Source organism: Nematolebias whitei, chromosome 17 (assembly GCF_014905685.2).
Source record: "Nematolebias whitei isolate Nwh7 chromosome 17, NemWhi1, whole genome shotgun sequence".
NCBI classification, from domain to species: Eukaryota; Metazoa; Chordata; class Actinopteri; order Cyprinodontiformes; family Rivulidae; genus Nematolebias; species Nematolebias whitei.
This window is the reverse complement of record NC_056514.1, coordinates 33,613,462-33,630,001: the sequence shown is the minus strand read 5'-3', so window position 1 is coordinate 33,630,001 and position 16,540 is coordinate 33,613,462. Positions and strand designations below refer to the sequence as shown.

Below are 16,540 nucleotides of genomic sequence, written 5' to 3'. Positions count from 1 at the left end.
CCACCCATATACAATTTATCATTGTACAACCAGAGTCTTGACTATAATATTACACAACTGTGGCTTCAGTCTGAGCTGCATCCCCAGCCTTTCAGAGCAGGGTCAGGGAATTTGATTGACTTGTGCCTTGACTCACATTGGCTTCCAGGAAGTCTCCCCCATCAATACATATCATCATCACTTGGCAGCCCAGTGTGTGAGGGTGTGTTTGCGTGAGCTCTCTCTCTCTCTCTAATAGTTCAGCACAGTGTGTCTTTCTGCTTAAATCACATGGTTCAGATTTTCCCCTGCATGCCCGCTGCTTGGCCTATTTCCATGGCAACTAGCCGAAGATCGGGGGACACACATACGAACACACATGGATACATGAGCACACAATCCACATGAGCAGCGATTGTGCAAAGAGCTCGCCACATCTTGGTCGTGTGTGGCTGTGAGGTGCAGTCAGAGAGAGGATGTGTGATCACACACTCTGTGCACAAACTCCGTGGCAGATGCACACCCACTGTATGCTGAGACAGAAGCTTGGGACGCTGCACTGTAGAAGAGGGGCATGCCAACCAAATCCCCCACTAAATCCTCTGACAATTTTAGGCAGACAGACAGACACATAGATACATAGATAGATACATACCTACATATATACATACATACATGCATACATAGATACATACATGCAAACATAGATATATATATAGATAGATCAGTTGATTGATCCTCACCTCATCTAGTGTGGCAGTCACCATGGTGAATGCCCACGGTGCTCAACTGCTCACTACAGCATCCCTGTGCCCTTTGGCCTTTTGCCAAGGGATGCTGTGGTGTTAATGCAGCCCAGCTATCAGGCAAAGGAGCTTTGCCAAAAGTGGAGAAGCTGTAGGGAAAGGAAGGGAGTAAAGCAAAGGGAGGGTGTGAGCGGCACTGCGGATCTATTACCTACTGCCCTGTGATGTTAAGCAAATGTATGCACACACAGCCATGCACGGTCGTAGGTTGACTAAACACATACAGATGCTTTTATTGTCACACATGTGTTTAGAAGGTGTCCATGCGTGGACTTGCTTAATCTCCTCATTAAGTCCCTGAGTACAGATTTTAAAATGACATAACAGACAATAGCTTCCAAGATAAAATGTTGAAAATAAAATCTGATTTTAGGCCACAAAGTGATTACAATTAATTCAGACTGTGAGTGGGCCTCAAATTTAGACTCGATCATAAACTGGTTCCCATACTGAATGAGCAAAACATCCAATTTCAACACTGAGTCTAGTCTTAAGCTAAAGAAAGAGTCTGGTGATTTTTGTTAAAAGAGATGTCCTGTCAAATGGATTAGTTAGTACCTTTTGAGCTATAAAGTATAGAGTTTGAAGTAAAGGACTGAAGACTTCAACAAGCGAAGGCCAAAGGCTAGAGACAACATTGTTTATTGTTTTTCAGGCTTCTAAAATTACACTCACCCAAAGGATAGTATAAAAGAAGGCAAATTCTTTAGCATGAGCTAAAATTAAAGCTTGGCACTTCTACATGGCAACATTTATCGTGTGAATGTTTATGAAGCCTTCGCACTATTGTGATCCATTTTTATTCCGTACGTTTTTCGGAATCTTTCTCGTTCCACAATTTTTGTGCTATTTCAACAAATCATGTATCAAAACGTTCAGCTCGTTCAGAGAAGGGTGCTTTCGCTTTTGGTATTGGTTCAGCTTCAGCTTTTTGAAATATTTAGCCTTTTCTGCCTTTTTTTTCCTCAGAAAATTAATTGAGCTCATTTTACATCCTTCAAATCTTTAGATGTGTTCACAACCTTTTACTGCCCCTTTCACATTTTGTTCTGGTTCAGCTTCTTTCATCTCCCTTGTGCAAATTTAACATTTTTTCCAGGTACTTTCAGCTAATTTCAGCTTTTTTGTGCTAAATTTAGCCTTTTCAGCTAATTCCACTTTTTTTTTTTTAGCTCATTTCAGCTCATTCCATGTCCTTCTGGTAGTTTAAGCTTCTTTCTGCCTTTTCAGCTGTTTTTAGCTTTTTAACTAATTTCATATTTTTTGTGCTAATTTCTGTATTTAAACCTAATTCAGTAAATACGTGTTCTTCACTTTCTTCTGCTAACTTAGGCTTGTTCTTCCATATCAGCTACATTTCAACATTTTTTTTAGCTAATTTCAGCTGTTTTTCAGCAACTTCTTGAACCTCACTTCAAAAATGACAACTAAGAAAACTGTTCTGCTAGGAGAACTTGCATCTTGGCACTTTTGAGGACTGGTTACATCTCCATAAAGCAAATCCTCTTAGAAGGGCAGTAGTATACCCAGCATGGATTGAGGCATTTAGGCTTCAAAATATTTCAGATACCAATCTGTTGGGGAAACGATGGCAGCCATTTCTACAGGAACTAAGGATCTTTCTAATGTTTTGCTACCAGATTCCCATATATGCTTTTTGTCAGTAAATTTCAGTTTTTGTTTTCCAAACCACTGACAGTATAATCCTATTGGGTTGCTATTGCTAGGTGTTTTGAGGTCTAACAGATTTTTTGTTGTTTGTGTCTTGCAGATAAAGTGAAAGAAACAAAGAAGGCACCAGAATCCCCACATGGGAGCAGCAGTGCTGTCCAAACCACTTTCATCCGACAAAGATCCTGGCCAAAGGATGATTTGGAATTGCTCTCATGGCTTCAAACGCAGACTTCTAAATCAACGAAGCTAAAATAAAAAAACCAAAAGCTGACCCCTTGGCCCTTACAAATCCACCAGTTTTAAAGTAAAACACATCTGGAGAGTAGGAGGTTTGTATGGGGGCCAAATCCCTCTCCAAGGCACACTGCATCTCCTCAGTCTACAGCCACCCTCTTGTTCCTCCTTGCGTTTTCTCCTCCTCCTTTATTTCATTCTCCATCTTTCTCTCTCATGGGAGTGACATAGAGGCTTTCGCTCGTTCTTCTGCCTCGCCTCTTTTCTGTATCGCTGTGGAAACAGGGATGTTCAGGTAGTGATGTCGTGGAAGAGGAACTACTTTGCGTCGGGCAGTGGAGCAGCTGCCGGGGTGCCGGGGTTGGTGACCCCGAGAACTATGACCTCCATTGCACCCAGCAAAGGCCTGAGCAACGAGCCGGGACAAAACAGCTGCTTCCTCAACAGCGCTCTGCAGGTCAGTCAGAAAAATTCACACCAATTATCGCAGTCAGCAAGTACTAGGACACATATGTTTTCATTGACTGGCCAAATTAGTAATCTGATATATGTGTACTAAGGGTACCAGTTATTTTTAGTAATTTAGAACGAAGCAGAAAAAATGTTACAAGCTGGTTTGAAGCATAAATTGGACATTCAGAGCAGATTTACTCTACATAACAGGCCTTAAAAAATCAAAAAGTACAGCTGCTGTACAGATGTGGTCATGCAGATCTTCAGCTGTAAAATTATGAACTAAATAATTTAATTTGTCTTTGTACAATTTTATAATTGTGTGAATGCCAAGTCAGCATCCTTTCAATCTATTTAGCATACTTTACGCCATTTTAGCCATTCTGATGTCAAAACATTCGGCTCACACAGAACCTGAGTTCCATGTCTTTGACAAGTTTTTTGTAAGTTTTCCCCAAAATATTTGATTAAAAATAGTTTTTCTCCATTGAAATACATGGAGATTTTTCAAATCGATCAAAAATAACCTTTTTGAAATCTGCTTGAGCACACTCGCTTTATTTTGCCCTCTTAGCTTTTAGCTACTGCTCTGCTACATTTAGCTTTTAGCTATCGCTGTAACTTTCAGCTTTTAGCACTCTGCTTATTTAAGATTTTCGCTGGCTGTTTATTACCAATTAGCTAGCCTTTGGTTATTTCTGATAATGTATATCATATTGGATTGTAGCATCTTGTATTGTACAAAAAGTAGGATTTTTTTCTTTGGTGATTTAAGATAAGATAAGAACTTTACTGATCCTGCAGGAAATTGTCAACATGACCAAATTTGACATGAATGTGGATTTTCCAAATTCTTTCATACTTTAAAACAGTGTTAGGATTTTAAAGATGATTTTCAGAAATTTAATACAATTTAAAGATTATGGTCATTTCTTACCCATAAGCTGCTGTATTCATACCCATCTGCTTACTGCAGACTCATGTTCAGGCTGCTGTTTAATACACTGTATTATATTACATTATTATTGTTTAGCATGTATCTTAGATCCTTGTATACTGTTCATTTGTATACTTTATATTTTTGCTATATTTGGGTGAAACTGGGACCTTGAGTACACAGTTTCATTCCACCTCATGCACCACATGTGATGTGAATAACAAAGACACCTTGAACCTGGAACCTTACTTTAAAGGTCCATGTTTTTGGATTTTTCTACCTGGATTATTGAGCATGCATCAGGTTACTTTAAAGGTAATCAACCAGTGATAGCTGCGGTCACAATTTCTGCAGTTTTAATTATTTATTTATTTATTTATTTGCGGGTCAGAACTTCAAAAGTTTGCATACGTTCCTTTAAACCACTCTTCATTCTTTTAAATAACACATACTTCAGAAATCTGAAAATGAATTGTTGAGCCAACAACTTTATGAAGTAGAAGTCTGAATAATCTTACCCACTGACAAGAAGTCGCTACTATAAGCATGCATGTTCATATTTCATTCACTTAAATTCAATTCAAAAATACTTTATTAATCCCAAAAGGAAATTAAATGTTGTTATAACTTGTTATCCTCGTTTCGTTAAGAGATGTTATAGATGCTGATGGCTGTAGGCAGGAAGGATCTCTAGTAAAGGTCTGTCCCACAGTGATACCAAGAAAAGAGCCACAGATGCTGTCCAATCCATCCACCCAGACTCGGCTGGCCTCTGGTTCCTCTGGGCTGCAGGACCACCCTAATGCCAGAAAGAACTCCTCCCAGGGCGATGGCTACTCCTCCCATCAGCCCACCAATCTCCTCGTCGCTGCGGACAGCCGGCTGCAGGTGTCAGGGGATGATCCAGTCCTTCTGCTGCCATAAGCCATGTTTCCTGCCAGTTCCAGGATCTCAGTGGTCAGGCACTCGAGCACAAATGGCAGGGAGACAGGAATGCATTCATGGCTCCTCCTTTTCAACTCATTTGCGATTTGGGGCTGTAGTTGAGATATTATTTGAACTTTTGAGGTGCTAATCAGCTGCTCTCGCTTGTTAAAAAAACAAACAAAAAAAACCCCACCTTATCATGGTTACGCATCATAACAAATGTCCAAAAGTAAAAAAGTTTCAGTAAAAATCCTTCCAGCTGCACAGCATCACCAGAGGAAACAATACAAAAGGTGATTTAATTGATTTGTTCTAATATTTAAGGCACAGTCCCTGCCATTACAATTCAAAACTTTGCCCATCCAGTCATTACCCTGCAGTAAAGTGCAGCCAAAGAGTTCCAGGGACCAGATTAGGGCTTCATTAACTTGTGTCTGCATGCGCTGGTGGAGTTTGGCACAAGCGCACATCTGACCTCAGACGTTCTCTCTGCCTGCAAAGAACCTCTGCTTTGCCGATGCTGCAACTCATGCTCCTCACACACAAGCACGCATAAAAAATACCCCTCTCCTGCTAATACTGCCAGCTGGCACACACACCACACACATACACACAAATGCCTCTTGACTACTGGCTTGAAGGAGAGAGAGAAAAACGAAGGAGAGAGGGGTTGGAGTAAGCTGGATAGGGATTGGGCAGAAGCTCAGGGCGAGCTGATGAGAGCAGAAGGATAGATGCAAAGAGTAAAAGTTCCAGACTACAGAGGAGAGAAGAAGAAGGGATGAGGAGTATACAGTATGAGAGAAACGAGGCGAGGACTAAAGGGGACACTGCTGCAAGACAGAGAGGAACTAAAGACTCCAGTAAGGTAAGAGGAAAAGGGTGTGTTTGTGAAAGGAGGGGTGGATGTGGAGAGGTAAAGTCAAAGCGAGAGACATTAAGTTTATATGTTAGATGAAGAAACTGCCTTGGAAAAGGTGTGCAAAGCAGAACTGGGCCACCTCAAGGACACATGGAAACTCATGCACACACAGAGGGAGCAGGATGTTTATCAGGACACAGATGATCTGGGATAAACTGGTTAGCGTGAGAAGTGAGTTTAAGTTTAAACTCACCCTATGGTTGACTAAGTTGTGAATATGAAGCAATATTTTATTGAGTTCTTTGGTTTTTCATGTTCTTTGGAAAATATAAAAGAAACATGCCACTTCCTCAGTTGGGAGCTTTATTTTTGGTCACAGTTAAAATTTAGATCAACCAGTTTGAGGAAAAAGACCCCAAAAAAAGCCCCTAAAACATTTAATTTAGGGCGTTTGTAACCTTATTAAGCAGCTGCAAACAACAAGGGTTTTGCCACTTTTTACAACTAATAAAACTATTGATGACATCATCAACTATAATGCTTTACCAGCAGACTGATTGTAAGTGAACCAGTTTGTCCAGCCCCTCGGGGCCCCTGGGGGTCCAGCAGGAAGTTAACCCACTTCTGCTGCAGTGGATGCAGCATCAGCAGCAGAAATGTTTACTCTGAGAGAAACTGTGTAACAAGAGAGGTAAAATGTCTATATGTGCTCAGCAACTATAAAAACAACACAGGTGGAAATAAAACCGCCAGAGGATGTTCAGAATAGAGCTGGTTGACGATGCAGAAACACATAGGTCCACACATCAGGTGTGGGCGTGTAATGCAGTAGTAATACAGTGCTCCATTCATTTTGGCTCCATTCTTAAAAGAAAACTTACGGTCAGAGACAGACGTCTTCCTTGTGCATTTGTGTCATTAAACACTAACCGTAGTTCAGCTTCCAACAAGTTTAACAGCTGCTGTTTGTAACAGTTTCTTAAGATGTGCTCGCAGAGATGTTCCAACTGTTTTATTGATGAGGCTGAAGCGGTGATACGTTCGAGGCATCCGGCTACTGGGTGTTCGCTAAAATGATTCAAGCAGAGGAAAACAGCATGCTTCAAAGTAGTTTATGCAACGCTGCGGTCTCCTGCAATAAAGACAAATACTACTGTAAGTAAGTTTTCATAATGTGACTAAGCGGAATGGTTTAGAGTTGATTTGAGGTTTTTGGTTTGCTTCACGACTGTGAGGGGATGAGGTTTGCTGAGGATCTTGCTGAAACTGGGGAAGAGGCAGCTCTTTGTTGGATTAACGCAGATTGATTAAGAATGATTTATTAACCCATCTTTGTGCACAAATGGTGGCATGCAAATATACAGAGGCTAAAGCTTTTGTCTCTTTACTAAGATATTATTATTATACCTTTATTTATACTGGTTAGTTCCCATTGAGCCTCGAAGACTCTTTTACAACAACATACAGGCACATGAGAAAAAGTGAATATGAGGATGGAGACACCCCCCCCTCCCAAAAAAAAAAATCATGTCTCACACCATTTCCTGGATGGAAAACAGTGTGAAAGATGAAAAAAAGAAAGACCTCGCAACATAAAGCTGCAACATACAATGACATCATAATACATTTATTCATAGAGGTCAACAAAGCCGGTGAGTTATCCATAAACACTCCAGAGTTCTAAAGTTCTGATAAGATGGTACAGTGTCTGTCAGCATCTTGGTTCTGATAAGGCCACAGATGTCCTGGGAAGGGTGAGGCCAGGCAGAGCTTCTAGTTACGTATCCTCCAGGAACAATTTGAGATAAGTTGGCCTGTCCAAGGCGAGCGGTGAGGCCAAATTCAGATAAACAATTGTTTGGGCCGCCAGACTGTTTTCTGTCTGCCTTCAAGTTCTGCTGGTACAATTCAATGGCGAATCCAAACAGCCAGAATTAGTGGACATTCTGCACGGTCTGTGTTCATTTTAGCTTTCTCCAAGATTGAATCCTTCATGCTGGCGAGTTCCAGGTTTTTGATTCTCAGAAATCACGTCCAGCTTGCGACAGCATATGAGTTTGAGAACTCGAGACACGGATTAGTCCTTCACATAAGGCTGGCAGCTTTATTATGGCCAAAACTGCTGACAATGTCTTCCTAATTAGTCAATGTCCAAGGTATCCACCCATTCCTAAAAGCAGAAACCCTGTCATTATAAATCCAATAATGTACACATCTTCTACGTCCTCCACGGACAGAACAAATAGAGACATCATCTTCCGTTCATTCCAGAAATCCATCACGTACTCAGCTGCAATGGTCCGTTCAGGGCATGAGGGCTCTCCAGCATCCTGTAATCTGGTTGAAAAAAATTATCAATTGCGTTGAGCGACCAGCTGACCAAATCCATAATAATTTTTGATTCAGAAGATGTATAAAGAGAGGCTCTGAGGTTGACAGCACAAGAGAGCAAAAACAAGGAGGGAGGGAGAGAGGGTAAGAACGACCGTCTTCTTGAAAGCGAAAGAGAGAAATGTACCTTCATATAACTGAAGGTAAGGTTAATAGTATAACAATGCAATGTTATGAAGACACAAGAAATATTTTTTTCATATAGTTGGTTAAAGGAAGAAGCGGGTAAAGATAATGGATGGATGGTTAATGTGTTCTTAAACTGAAAAAAATTTAAAGCCAAACATGTGACGGCCAATTTCCATATCGGTATAAAAGAAACGGATGACCTGACTGAGAATTACTGGGTTTGTTTACGTGCAAAACAGTAAAAGTGACAGAAAAAAGCTTAAAAAAAAAGTAGCAACATCTGCGGAAGAGCCATTTGAGAGGGAGAAGTCCGACAAGCTTGATGCGTTTGCACAAAATTATCCTCCGATTTGTTGAATAATCTGCACATAAAGATTAAAAAAGTAATTTAAATTTAAATAGACTTAAAAATTGAATGTATTTGACCAATTTATTTGGAAAAATATGAACAATGCGACGAATTAGTTGAGGTGTGAAACAAAATGCCACTTTGTATCTGTTTCAGACTGAAACTTCTTGTCTTCTGTAATTTTATAGCAGATTCATGTTTAAATTTCCACCTGAGCATCTTGATACTAGTTCAGTTATGCCTCATTTGTTTACTCTGGCAATTATCTCTATTGAACTGCACCATTTGATGTAGTTCAGGATAATTGTTTTACATTTTATTGTATATTTTTCAATGAGTAACATTAGTATCAACCCAAATGAATCCATGTATGAATATAAATGTTTCATCATGGAGGACTTGTCTACTGTTCAGTTTAGATCTTGTGTTTATTATATTTCAGTGTTGGGGTTTTATTTGAGTATTCTAGTTTAGGTCTTGTTCTGGTTCCCATCTTCCATTCACCCTCAATAAGCCTCCTCAGTGTTTTGCCACCCTCACCTGTTCCCAATCAGCGTTCAGCCCAGGTGTTCCCACTTTCACTCCGTTTGCTATTTAAACCATCCCTTGCCACCGTCGGCTCATTACTCTGAAATTCTGTCGGATATTCTCCGTCCTGTGCTTTCCACTCCTCAGTTTTTGTTGTAAGTTGTTGCTGCCATTTCAGTACTTTGTTTCCATTTTCATTAAAAACAAATGTTTTATTTTACGCCAAGCTCCTCTTGTCTGCCTGCGTATGGGTCCTAACTTCACCATCCGGGATAAGCTGCAGCTGACTGGGCGAGGACACTCAATGCTGTGAAACAAGAGAGTTAGTTAATGCCAAACCACACAGACCGCTGCTTTTTGCTGCAAATGTCCATTTCTTAAAAAATAAGATGGATTATTTTTAGGTCCAATAACACATGCAGCACAAAGAGTATTTAAAACTTGGCTCCATGGCAACATCTGACTGTAACTGGCACTAACATCTTTCAGTGCAGACAGAAAATAAGACCAATCTGCAGAATAACCTGAGTGTTGTAAGTCTGCGGCACATATCTGAGCTCAACAATGAGATGGAAGGGGTGAGGAAATGCCTCCAATTCTGTTCCCTTAACCTCCATCTTACCTAGATATTTTACACCTATATACTGTACCGTATTTTCCGTCGTACATGTCGCACCAGCGTACGAGTTGCATCAGTCCAAATATGTTTAAGAAAGTAGAAAAAACATAAATGTCACTTCGCCATATGAGTTGCATCTATTATGCGTCACCGCTGACAACCCGAAAACGTGGGCCAAAAATTGATTGGCTGCCAAATGGCGGCCATGGGATTGTGCACGGGAGTACTTTAACAAGAATTTAACAATACTAACACTTAAAAACAACTTGTTCGTTTGTTCGAAATTATAGCAAAAGTGTGTCTCAGTTGAACTTTTCCGTAATAAATGCACTTTGACGGTCAAATCAGCTGCATTTCAAAAGCTAATACGCGGGAGCGCGCAAAGGGACGACTGTCTGTGCATTTCTTCAAAATTTAACAAGATAACCACCTAAAAACAATTATTTGTTTGCTCAACATTATAGCAGAGGTGTGTCTCAGTTGAACTTTTCCTTAATAAATGCGCTTAAATGGTCAAATTAGCTGCATTTCGTTGGGGCGGCGCAACAAATTATTATTTTTTGTTTGTTTTTCATTTACCTTTTTATTAATCCAGGTAGTCTCATTGAGCCACGAGAACTTGTTTTCAAGAGAGACCTGTTTAGGGAGCAGATGGTGGGGGTTAAGGGCCTTGCTCATGGGCCCAGAGTGGGGCGAATGAGGGTGGGGCAAGTGTGGGTGCTTCACCTACCGCACCCACATTTTTGATGTTGTCTGTAACGGGGCGTGAACCGGCGATCTTCCGATCACAGGCCCGCCTCTCTAACCTCTGCACCACCACTCCCCAAATGAAGCTGATTTGATGTTTCTCCAGGCATGATCCCAGAGCTGGACGAAGGTGGTAGTTCATGGCAAGCCAATTATGTCATTAAGAGCCACTTTTACCTATTACATGACACAACGGCATGCCATACTACTTGAGTGCCATCTAGCGGCTGAAAATGGTAGTGTTAAATATTTTCAATGTCAGAATGAATTAAAATGATCATATCTTAGCCAAAAATTGGTTTATAAATATTGGGGAAAAAACATGAACAAGTCACTTTGGTGTATAAGTCGCAGGGCATGCAAATTATGCAAAAAACAGTGACTTATAGGCCAGAAAATACGGCATGTCAGTACGGTAGAACCATAAAAGCTGTGGATGCAGGCTGGTGTGAAATCATTGCAAACCTTACGCCGGAGTTTTGTGAATTGTGACAACACCTATCATATTGTCTAATCCAGTGGGTCCCAAGCATTTCTAGCTTTGACATTAAACTAGCATACTTGTCTGATGTACTTTAACCAGATACTATTTCTGGGTAAAGCATATTATAAAGCCAATTAAACAATCAAAGAATAACGATGCCTGATCAGCCTCTTTAATATTTGTATCTATTTTTAGCTACTATTTATATTTCTTGTGACATTTAGGACTAAACTAATGTAATCAGAGCTTTTTAAAATTGTATTTGATTTCTGAAAAATTATCTCAAGACTTGAAGACCCACCAGTTGGTGTGTCACAACCCGCACTGGGATTCCAACTTTGGCAACTCGTCCGATCTCTTGACTGTAGAATAAAAATATTTCTTTATCAAACCAAAAACAACAAACGTGCTCAACAACTTCATTCTTCTGGCTGCTAAAACCCAAGTACCATATTTTCTGGCATTTAAGTTGCATCAGTGGAAAAAAGCATCATGAAGAGGAAAAAAAAAAACATACGTATATAATAATTATTTTTTTTCTTCCTTTTTCTCTTTTGTCTCTTCGTATATAATTCATACGTGTATAATTCACTTCGGCATACGTTTATTTAATGGTCAAAACAGCTTCATTTCGCCTGGGCAGCACAGTGCCTGCCATCCATCCATCCATCCATCACGGCCAGAAACACTAGCTCTCTATGGCGTTCTTCCGCCTGCACCAGCTGAGAGAAGTGAACGCGGATGGGAGGACTTGCTGCTGCAGTTCTTAGAAATTTAAAGCATCAATCAAATATTGCGTTATGAATATGAAAAAAAAAATGTATACAAGTTGCTTCGGCGTATAAGTTGCAGGACTGACAAATCTATGTAAAAAAAAATAAATAAATCCTGCGACTTATACGCTGGAAAATACGGTAAATATAAACTCTAAAAACACGAGGACATTTGTGTTTTGGTCTGTTATTTCTTTTTAGTTACAATACGTTTTGACGATTAATGCTATACCAGTATTTTTTAATTGTTCCTGCATCCATACATGTTCTACAAACAGGACCTAATATCTTATAAGGAAAAGCTGAAGAAAAATATATTACATTACTCCGCATGATAATATATAATGAATATATAGCCAGAAGGCGATTAAATAACTTGAAGATAGATGTTGATTAATGTGCGAACAGCTAATTTGCATTTATTTTTCACTTTTCTAGTCCTGGATCTTCATGTTTGTTTCTTATCAGGGCTTTTAATATGTTCATTACCATGCTATATTAAAACCACTGTTCTAAAAAGGTAAGAGATGGTGGAGGGTACAAGCAGAGCAGAGTGATAATAGAAGGGATGACATTAGCACATGTTGGAACAGGAAGAACGGGACGTAAAGGGCAGAACTGACATCAGTGAGAGGTGTTACAACGTTGATCTGATTATAAAGACACACATAATGACTTCACTGAGATCTGTAGGTGTTTTTATTTTATTTTAATATGATTGGTATTTATAAAAAAACACTGTCCAGTGATGCTTCCTGTTACTGATTACAGCAACATGGTCGTCTGTGATAAATGTTACCTATTTTTACACATATAAAATTATGCTGTGTTTGTAAAAAAAGACTATTATAAAATGTGTTGTATTAACCGGAAATCATATCTCATACTTAAATCATCTTTACATTTCATGTAATCGGCTTAATTCTTTAAGTGATTTAAAGGGATAGTCGGTTAATTTTTGAAGTGATGTTTTGTCAAATACTTATCAGTAGAAGGCACCTCATATGCTGTGACATCAGTCAAAGAGCACAAAGTATGGAGAAAGGGCAAAAGTTCAGCCAGGCTAAGCTAATAGCCAAATGAGGGCCTGTTTTATGATTTTTTTTATGCTCATAAACGATAATGATGTGAAAAAACACAACATCAGATAATATTTAACCTCTATACATTTGCATTACATTTAATTTTTTTGTCGCTCATCGCTCACTTGAGCAACGTTCGTGTTACTCTGTGTGTTCAGTACAGACTCGCTGAAATAAACCGCGTATGTTACTGATGCTGCAAGTGTGTGTAACACATTTTCTGGCCTATAAGTCACAACTTTTTGCCTAATTTGCAAATCCTGCGACTTACACGCCGAAGCGACTTATTTCTGTTGTTAGTCCACGATATTTATAAACCAATTTTTGACTGTGATATGATTTATTCATTCTGACATGGAAAATATTGAACTCTAACATTTTCAGCTGTTAGATGGCACTTGAGTAGTATGGCATGCCGTTGTGTGGTTATTAATGATACAGTTGGCTTGCCATACACTGCCACCTTCGTCCAGCACTGGGATCATGCCTGGAGCAACCGTCAAATCAGCTTCATTTCACTGCGCCGCCCCGACGAAATGCAGCTGATTTGACCATTGAAGTGCATTTATTATGTAAAAGTTCAACTGAGACACACTTTTGCTATAATGTCGAGCAAACAAATAATTGTTTTAGGTACTTATCTTGTTAAATTTTGAAGAACTGCACAGTGTTCCTCCTTCCTGATATCCTCCCTCTGCGTGCTCCCGGTGCACCGAGGCAGCAAATACTTTTGAAATACATCTGATTTGACCATTAACGTGCATTTATTAAGGACACGTTAAACTGAGACATAATTTTACTATAATTTTGAGCAAACCAATAATTGTTTTAGGTGGTTATCTTGTTAAATTTTGAAGAAATGTACAGCGAGTCATCCCTCTGCGTGCTCCCGCTTCCGCGAATCAGCTTTTGAAACGCTGATGATTTGACCATCAAATTGCATTTATTATGTAATAGTTAGACAGAGACACACCTGTGCTATAATTTCGAGCAAACAAATCATTGTTTTTAAGTGTTAATCTTGTTAAATTCTTCTTAAAGTCCTCCCATGCATGCTTCCACGGCCGCCATTTGGCAGCCAATCAATTTTTGGCACAACACCGGCCCACATTTCCAGGTTGTCAGCGGTGACGCATAATAGATGAAACTTGTATGGCGAAGTGACTTATTTGTGCTTTTTTCCACTTTATTAAACATATTTGGACTGATGCGACTTATACGGCGGTGTGACGTGTACAGCGGAAAATACGGTAAATATATATATGTATGTTGAGAGCGGTGGTGCAGCGGTTAGGGAAAGCAAGCCTGTGTTCAGGAGGTTGCAGATGCAAATTCCCAGACCAATGCATATAATTTTGTTGAGAAAGGTCAAACACCCACATCTGCCTCCACCCTTATTTGACCCATTTTTGGCCCTTGAGCAAGGCCCTTAATGCTCCAGCTGCCCTCTGGGTGCCTTTGGTGGCAGCCCTCTGCTTCCCATGTGTGATGGGAAAAAGGCAGACAATACATTTTCCTATTGGGATTAACAAAGTAAATATTATTATTGATTAATAGAGCATCGTGTCAAAAGAGAAGTAGTGTATGAAGGAAACACCTACTGAACCCTGCTTTGAATCATTTTTTAATGTCAATGCTTTTTATCAAAACAATGTTTTTAAAAATGTCGTTCAGTTTTTGTTATTAAAGCTGTAGAAAGTTGAATAAGTTTCCTTTATTTCCAAGCCAATGAGAGAAAATGAACGGAGGAGGATGTTGGTCAGAAGACCAAAAAAAAAAAAAAAAAAAAAAGAAGAAATCTAGAAATGTGATTAGAGGAGAGAACAGATGAGGAATGGAGGGAGCGTGCCCTCCTTGTGGCTGCTGCAGTGCCGTGCAGGAAGCCGATTCATCACCACCAAATAAACCACGGGGCGAGGAGGAGAAACAGAGGAGTGTGAGAGATAGAACACATGCACTGGAGTCAGCATGCAGTCTGTCATCTGCTGCCTCCTGTTTCCTCCACTTATCACTCTCTCCTTAACACACTCGGAGCAGACCTGTGTCGCTCGGGCTGAAACACACTCAGCTGTTCGCCCTCTAAGTGGATCTTTGTCTGAGCTCAGTCAAAGCCTAAGGGACGATGTTGAGTCGATATTTTTCAGAGAGCTGAATGACTGAGCTAACAGCTCTTTCCTTTAACATTTTTGAGTTTCAGTGTTGGTTGTCTGTTTCTTTGGCCTGTACTTCTCTCATTTATTTTTAAAATTCACCAAAGCAGGGAGATTACTCAGTTGGCGCTGTTGTCAAAAACAATTAGCTTTAAAAAGGAGGAAAGTGAGGCTGAGCTGCAGGTTTTAGTGTTGATCCTCTACAGTGGCTTTTATCAGGAATGCAGAGCCGTAATGTTTTTGGCCTCGTTTGTACGTCTCTAAGTAAGTTTCTTTTGGCTGCTCCCTTCTTCTTAGGTTGCCGCAGAACTCGCATGAAAGATTTAATAATTGTTTACGCCAATTGTCCTTTCTGACGCGACCTCGAACCCTCCGGCTTACAAGACCGCGACACCGACTGCCGAGCTACCGCAGCCCCCGTTAATAAATATCTCATGAAAGACTGGACAGATTTTAATGAAACTTTATTAAAGTAATCTTTAAGTTGACGTCTACCAAAAAAAAAAAAGTGTAGGATGGACGCCACAGCAAAACAATCTTGGCTACCACAAAATGGCTAAAACTCAGCCAGAATTACAGACACTGAGCTGTAATTTGTGGTGGTACCGTACTTTTTGCTGTATAAGTTGCACCTTTTTGCATAAATTAGCATGCCTGCGACTTATACAGCGAAGCAACTTATTTATGCCCCTCATATTTACTGTATAACCAATTTTTGGCTGAGATCTGACAATTTCATTCATTCTGACATGGAAAATATTGAACACTACCATTTTCAGCCGCTAGAGGGCCGTCGACCAATATGGCAAGCCAAATGTCTCATTAATAGGTAAAAGTGGCTATTAATGAGACACTTTGCTTGCCATACAGCCCACCTTCGTCTCGCTCCGGAACTCCTGGCGCAAACGTCAAATCAGCTGCATTTTGCTGCGCTGCCCAGGTGAAATGCAGCTGATTTGACCGTGAAAGTGCATTTATTAAGGAAAAGTTCAACTGAGACACACCTTTACTATAATTTTGAACAAACAAACAATTGTTTTTAAGTGTTAATCTTGTTAAATTATTGTTAAAGTCCCCCCGTGCACACTTCCGCGGCCGCCATTTGGCAGCCAATCGATTTTTGGCACAACACCGGCCTACGTTTCCAGGTGGTCAGTGGTGATGCATAATAGATGCGACTTATACAGCGAAGAGACATATTTATGTTTTTTCCACTTTATTAGACATATTTGGGCTGATGAGACTTATACGGCGGAAAGTACGGGTAGTTGCTGAGCATTGCGCTGAACACAACCTTTAAGCACAACCAACAGCGCGAGATTGTTGCCTTGAATCTTAGAATTAAATATTGGTAAACCCAGTTTCTCTGTGAGGAAAATATGTTATGAATCCATGACTTTGATTAAACTGTTAGAA

The 16,540-nt window shown here is 40.0% G+C and overlaps 1 protein-coding gene across 1 annotated transcript in view; it reads left to right on the top strand.

The window, feature by feature from the left end:
- The first annotated feature begins 2,994 nt into the window (after positions 1–2,994).
- Positions 2,995–16,540, top strand: part of usp54b (ubiquitin specific peptidase 54b) — a 57,617-nt gene continuing 44,071 nt past the window's right edge. Inside the window, exon 1 of the mRNA XM_037690924.1 lies at positions 2,995–3,150. Within this exon, the coding sequence (XP_037546852.1) occupies positions 2,995–3,150 (156 nt within the window). The remainder of the gene's footprint in view (positions 3,151–16,540) is intronic.